Source organism: Athene noctua, chromosome 1, assembly GCF_965140245.1.
Source record: "Athene noctua chromosome 1, bAthNoc1.hap1.1, whole genome shotgun sequence".
Classification (NCBI taxonomy): domain Eukaryota; kingdom Metazoa; phylum Chordata; class Aves; order Strigiformes; family Strigidae; genus Athene; species Athene noctua.
Genome location: NC_134037.1, coordinates 245,706,225 through 245,713,516, shown reverse-complemented (window position 1 = coordinate 245,713,516; position 7,292 = coordinate 245,706,225). Strand labels below are relative to the sequence as shown.

Here is a 7,292-nt window from a genome sequence, read left to right as displayed (position 1 = left end):
GAGAAGTATATTCTGTAAAAGAAAATTACAATGACAAGCTGGGTTAGTCAGATGGAGAAAAAAGTATATGTATCTCCTGAACGATCTTGAAGATCATTACCACTAGTCTTAGCTCATTAAGCCTCAGATAGTTACCATTACTCTTGCCACTGTCTACAAACAGGTTAAAATGATTGTATAGATAATAAGATGGTGAAAAATCCAAAGGAACACCTCGGGTAGTGGCTCTCCTAAATATCAGAACAGGTGACCACAAAACCCAGTGCAATTCTTTGACTATGATTTTGTTGCCTGGTAAAACACATTAGTGTAAGTTGCAGGGGAGAGAATTATGGTTAGGGAAGAGATACATTTTCACCAAATCTAGTTTGTAGTGAAGTGCTCTTAGCTGTTGCTTATTTGTTGCAGTACACTTTTTAAAAAATAAAGCAACTTTTAACAGTGTTGTTATTTTGAATTCAGCCTCCATGGCACAGGAGTGCTCTTCTCTGTTTGGACCATATAATTTGTCTTTTATATCCTTGTTGCCAGATAGGAAATAACACAGTACATTGGCTCATGATAACTGTAAAACATTTGAGGGATTTTCTTCTTTGCCTAAGAAAACCTTTAATAAAGGTATTTCTATATCCAGAAGTCATATATACAGATTTATACTCCTGAACTCCTTTTAAATCACTCTTTCTCCCATGGGAGTTAGAGATTTTTTTCTCTAGCTGCATCTATGGGTTAATAGTGAAGTGTCCTTCCCCTCCCCCCTCCCCCTTTCTGACTAACATGTCTGTAGTTTTGATTTCAAGGTTTTGGATGAAAGTTTAGCTTGAGGAAGTCAATGGTGATTTCCCCTGGTGATTTCAATCACGGTATAATTCTAGCCAGTCCCACTTCACTTCCCATCCCAGTTCTGATACCACATTAGTTGACACTTTATATCCTGGCTATGCTGGACAGTGAGGATCAGCCTCTTTTACAGTCATGACTTCAGATTTGCTACTTCTGTTTTCAACACTGTTGTGATCTTCATTCTGAGAAGAGCCTAGGAACCAAGTGCCAGAAACATAGACACTTCTAGTATACCTCAGGAACGAACACACACAGCTCCAACACAGCGCTGTATTTTAATCTGTATGAAATCCATTTGCAGGAGGTCAGCCATGCAATGCAGCACAAGCGGCAATAGGTGTTAACTCCTAAATTCCTATGAAGTATCTGAACTTTTTTTCCCTACAAAGCAGCTATTTAGCCAAATTTAACATACACAGAAAATTAACCTCAGAGACAGTAAATATGTCACGATAGAGCTATTACAGCCTGATGCTGCAGTTCTGGATCACAGTCCCCTCTTGGCCACTTCCAGACACTTTTCCTATTTCTATCTTTTTTCCCTTTGTGATAATCTGGTTGCCAAACTGCTATTTACAGATAATCTCACAGTGTTAGTGTCACCAGTTTTGGTGTGTGTTATTCCAAGTTCCAGTTAAACTCAAAGACAGACTGGGAAAACAATCTCTCCCCGTGAAGGTGGTTATTTATCACCAGCCTTTTCCAGCTGCAGTTCTGCTAGTACAAGGCCGACTTAGGCAGCACATTTGATTTCTAGCAGGGATCACGTATCTGACCTTCCACTATCAGCTCATGAAGTCTGCAGACTAACACACAATGTAACCAATTGCAAAAACAACCTGCAGCAGCAGGCTAAAATCCTTACAGTAGCCCCTGGCTATTAAATGTAGTATTGGTACATACATTTTCCATTATGGTAAAGATATTTTCATTAGACACATTAGGCAATACACAGCACATACAAGTAATACAGAAAACAGACACCACAAGAGTGCTTTAATTATAATTATACAACAAAAATTAAAATTCTGTTATTACAAAAGAAATGTAGTACTAAAGCACTGGGAGCATAGTTTGTTCTCTTCGTATTTGTACACGGAACAATGCGGGAACTTTACCAAGCACAAACCTGGTATGTGCCAAGCTTTGTTCTTTAGAGTTGTATTAAGGATGTTTTCACAGTCAAAGTTTCCAGTTTAGCTCGTTATTAATGATTTTACATATTTTTGTTCATGCTTCTGAGCATGGTGGCTTTACAGTTTTCTTGCTCACCTCTTAGATGATTTCCACCTGCACTCAAATTGTAACACTGATGTAGCTCACCAGCAATGGGAACCTGCTTATGCTCTGCTTCCAGTGCACAGTGAGGGGTCATGGGTCTTAATTCATGCAGCTTTGTTTACTCCAACAGTGATAAACTTAAATGTACAGTAAGAGATGGATGCAAATAGAGAAACTAAGATAAGTTCATTCGTTTTGGGGAAAAGCTGGTTATTAAAGCTAAGGAGGAGAAATAGCCAGATTTCTAGAAGTGGGTTCAACGGGCAGGCACTTGGGAGCTAAACTGTGTTGCTGTGTGTGCTGGTGTAGCTGCCTATGACAAGCATAAAACATGTTTTGAGGCTACTTTGGAGAGACAAGACCAGACAGACTCACATACTTATTCTAGTTAGTGATACACAATTCACAGGTCAGCAATGTGAACTTTAAGAAAAATATCAAGTTTCTCCTCATTTCTGATTGGGTTCCTTTGCTATTTTAGCTCTGCAAAGCTGTCTGTAATTCCTGCTAGCCCTACTGGAAGAAGAGGAAGGGTGAGTCAGCCATACAATGTGGAACGTCAGAGAGACTGGGAGTGGTTTGATGCCCTGTTGAGAACTGTCAATGTTAGGTTAATGGTTGGACTAGATGATCAAGGTCTTTTCCAACCTTGATGATTCTGTGACTCACTTGAAAGGCACCTCAGATAGATAGGGAGGTTTTATGAGGAAAAGCTGTGCAGGTTGGATAGGGGAAAGGGACTGACAGAAAGAGCACTGGTAGGTGCAGTCTACTGCGTATCATGCTGTAAGTTAAAGCACTTATTTTGGATAACAAACAGAATGAAACAAGGCAATTTTTCTTGGCTTTTACTGAAAAAAAGATTTTAAAGGTACACAGCTGAAGGAGGCACAGATGGTAAAAAGTCTCTTAATCAAATAAAATCTACTGTACTGAGATTCTTCACAAAACACTGTGGGAGAACAAGAGAAGGAGGAAGACGGTTGCAGTTCCACCACCTTCACAAAGGTGACAATCCTTTTTTTCACCAGACCAAGAGAATGAAAAAGCAAACTTTGTTCCTCCCACTGCTGCAGCCCCTGTGAGTGGAGGGAGGCAGCACTGGCCTAATGACATTCACAAGCAGCTGAGACTGGCCACCCTCAATCCTGTAAGAGATGCTCCTCAGTGTAGGCGAGGACACAAAAAGATAAAAATCACTGCTGGTGCTCAGCAGAGCTGATAACATGCATTATCATAGAGTACCTGTGTTCCTTGGCCCTTTCCTTGCTCTCCAGAATACTTAGGGAATGGGACAGCTGCTATAAACACAATCACCTCCCCATTTTCTTTCTTTTCACAAACTGTAAGTTCCCCCAAAAACCCTTCACCCCACTTTTGACCAAAACCCTCCATTATTGGCTTGCCTCAAGCTGACACAGTGTGTTTGTGACTCCTGGCTCTCCTTCAGGCACTAGACACTCCTCTGGGCCTTTCCACTCACACTTTTTGAATAGTGACTCTGTCCCAACAAAGAATCCCAGCAGTAAGCATACTTGGAAAAACTGCTGCCAAAAGGCTATTTGTGGATGCAGGAATACTGAATTAGCTTTTCATCTTTAAAACCCGCCTCAGTGGCAGCTTCCCAGGGGGGCTATCATTTATAACGAATGAATGTTTTTATCCTTTTTCTTGTGTGTAAAAACATTGCTGATTGTTTTTTGATACCTAAGAAAGTTTGAGGGAAATGGAGAGCTAGGAAATTCTGTAACTGGGGAATTATTTTAAAACTGTTGTTTTCCTGGATTCTTTCATGCAAATTTTTATCACTAGATAACACAACTCAGCCAGATTCAACATCATGCAGATCGCAGACACAGCAAGCATGAAAATAGTAAATGTGGTTTTCTCAGTGGGCCGAGACACAAAACAATCCACTATGTTGGGGCAGGGCCATGCACTGCACTTCACCAGGCGAGGCATCTGGTACCCATCGTACATGTAATAGAACACGTACATGAAGACGGCTTCAAAGATGATCCTGAAGAAGATGCTGCTGGTGTATGTCCACCACAGGGGGCCGCGAATATGAATCTTTTCATTTTTCAGCTCTTCAATATCAATTTTCTCACCATTTCTGAATCGCCTTTTCTTCTCGTGCCTGGTGTAAGCTACATGCATGGCCACCAGCAGCGCAGGTGTGGAAACAAAGATCAGCTGCAGGGCCCAGAGTCTGATGTGAGAGATGGGGAAAAAGTGATCATAGCAAACATTTCTGCACCCAGGCTGAAGTGTATTGCAAACAAAATCTTGTTGTTCATCTCCCCAGACTCTCTCTGCAGCCACAACCAGGATCATGATACGGAAGATGAACAGGACTGTGAGCCATATCTTCCCAATGCTGGTGGAGTGTTTATTTACACCTCCTAAAACGGCCTGAAGACTTCCCCAGTCCATCTTCTTTTCTGTGTCCTTTTACCTGCAGGATGACATAATACACCAAGTGATCACTTTCCAAAGGGTGAACAATCAGCTCCTAGACCTTCTACAAATGAGAAGGCTTCTTAGCACTCATTCAAGACTCATAGGCAAATGCAAGTCACTTTCATTGATGTCACCCATGTGTTTATGGATTTAAACAGCTTATTAACTCTCTCCTTTCATGTATTTATGATAGAACAAGCACACCTTGATATACTTCTCAACAAGGCTTTGGGCAGGAAATAGGTTACATCTTCAAATATATTTCCTCCATGCTTCCTCTATGCCCTCCTTCCCTTTCTTGAGGTACTTCTCTTTCTGTGGTTGACTCCTGTCAGTGCTTTGCCTCTGTGTATTTCCCAAAGCAACAGAACTTAGAATCACTGCATGAGTTAAGACCACTAGAGAAGTAGAGATTTATCTAGTAGTTTTCACAGGATCTGTCTGACAACACCATAGCCCTAGAAGGCTGGGCTGGTGCTTTCTTTGCCTCCAAGGTAAGTACTACTTGGCCTTCTTCAGCAGAAGTCCTCACTCCACCCAGACAGGCCCAGCAGGCCTCCAAGGCTTTCTGCTGTAGCTCAAACACAGCCCTTCATCTCAGAAGTACAGCATTTGATTTTACTAACACTTCTGAGAAGGCTCATGCCGGCTCTGTCAGGACTGCATGCATATATAGCACAAGCCAACAGGCAAAGGAAGATACCACAGAGCCTGCCCTTCCACATTCATTGTTATCTCATCCAAAAAAGAGACAAGCAGAGCCATAGTTGAGAGGAAAAAGCCCTCAGCTAAACAGTTTATGTTGATTTTCTAGATGCTATCACACCCCAGCAGAATAAACAGGAGGTCAAACTTCAAAGAAGCTCCATTTCAGCTTTCTTACTTTCCTCCTACTCTTGAAAACTAAAATCCACACTCTCTGGCCCTTTCAGAGTTAAATATAAGTTTTGCTGAAGTCAGAATTCAGTCTCAGGGCTCAGCTTTCACCAATCTCAACCATTTGGAAACTATCACTGAATAGGACAAAACACTTTGAAACCAGAGCTGGGAACCTGAATAGCTGGTCCATCACCTTACAAGGCTAGGGCTCAGCTTTGCTGTGGGAGAGCCATGCTGGCTGTGGGCAAGAGCTCCATCTCTGCACAGGCTGTGTGCTGTGGGGAGAGCACGGTACCTTGCAACACCACACTGATCAAAGTCTTCAAAATCTCAGATTAAAAAAAAAATAATAATAATAATTTCTCTACCCTGGTGTAGTTACAACACAACTAAAGAACTAGCGTGCCCCAACACATTCCCTTGGTACGAGGGCCCAGCTTGCACTGACAAGCCTTGAGGCAAGAGGGAGAGGTCAGATTTACTGTGATGAGGAAAGGTGAAATTGGGCAAAACAAAAAATAAAAGCTTTGAGAAGGTGACTGAAATTCCTCCGACTTCTCATGTTTTGTTTCTGTGAAACTGGCAGCACTTCATGCAACTTTTTACACTGACCTAAACCCTAGACTGCTCAGGTACTGATCTTTCTGTTAAGAATTTCCTCATGTGTGTGGCACAGTCATTAAAACAAAGTCAATAAAACCTTCACAAGAGGCTAATCAGGGCTGAAGGCACGTACTTGAAGTATATATGCCAGCGGGATGAACAACCTGGCCTCCATGTGTAGTCCCAACCTGCAGCTCTGAACCAGGGCTGCAAGATGAGGAGGAAAACCCCAACACCTCTCCCTGCTCATCTGCCACTGCCGAAACACTGGAACTGGCTGTGGGGAGCGAGCCAGTCTGCAGGGACACTCACCCTGCCAACCGCTCGAAATCCCCGCTTCGTGGTTCCAAGCTGGACGCCCCGAGGCGGCTCCCAGCCCGTCCCCCGCGCTGAGCCGAGCTGCGGCGGGAAACCCCACGGCCGACCGCAGCCGGCTCCCGCCGGCGGACACGCGTTGCCAAACGGCAGTTTTGGCTCCTGAGGCCCGACGGCTGCCCCCGGAGCCAGCTGCGCCGCGGGAGCGCCCCGGCAGGCTCCCCCCGCCGGCTGCCCCCCGCCCGCAGCCCCGCCGCCTCGGCCCGTCCCGGGGCTGGGGGCAGCCAGCGCCAACCCGAGCACGGCCGCCTCGCCGACGGGGCCGCGCCGGGGGTGCCCCAGCCTGGCAGCGCTCCGCTCCGCTGCCTCCGCCTGCCCCGACCCCGCACGCTACAGGGACCCCGGCCCGCCTGATCCCGATCCCACCGCTCCAGCACACGGAGCGGCTCCGGCCCTCACCTGGCACGGCACGGCACGGCACGGCCACCGGCGCGCCGCCCCGCTCCCGCGTCCGTCGGTGCCCGCAGAGCGGCCGGTCCCAGGCTCGCCGCCCCGGAGCTCTGAGGTCCCTCCCCGTTCACCTGCCGCCGCTTTTAACCCGCCCCGCCGCGCCCCGCTCCTCCGGCCGCCCGCGGAGGCGCTGGGGAGCCCGGGGCGGGGCGGGGCCGGGCCGGGTGTGGGCGCCCATCCCCGCCGCGGGGCCGCGCCGCGGGGCGGGAGCGGCTGGGGACCGAGTGGGGCTGCGACAGCCCCCGGTGCCCCCCGCGGGGTGCGCCCTCGGGCTCTCCGGAGCGTCCTTGCCCAGAGCCCTGCCAAGGGACGGGCCGCGGGCAGAGTGGGCTCGGGAGCCTGCAAGTGCGGCCCTGGGCCGCGATTCATTCCCGAGTGTTGGCAGAAAACATGCCCTG

At 46.8% G+C, this 7,292-nt stretch overlaps 1 protein-coding gene across 1 annotated transcript; it reads right to left on the bottom strand.

Annotated features, from left to right (window-relative positions):
- Window positions 1-1,638: 1,638 nt before the first annotated feature.
- LOC141964869 (gap junction beta-6 protein-like) lies at window positions 1,639-6,965 on the bottom strand. The gene is made up of 2 exons (XM_074915717.1): window positions 6,844-6,965; window positions 1,639-4,582 (listed from the first exon to the last, which is right to left on the bottom strand). Exon 2 carries the CDS (start codon window positions 4,558-4,560, stop codon window positions 3,883-3,885), a length of 678 nt encoding a protein of 225 aa, XP_074771818.1. The 5' UTR covers window positions 4,561-4,582; window positions 6,844-6,965; the 3' UTR covers window positions 1,639-3,882.
- Window positions 6,966-7,292: the final 327 nt, after the last annotated feature.

Excerpts from the sequence above, each read along its gene's own strand:
- LOC141964869 (XM_074915717.1), bottom strand. The coding sequence starts at position 4,560 with ATGGACTGGGGAAGTCTTCAGGCCGTTTTAGGAGGTGTAAATAAACAC.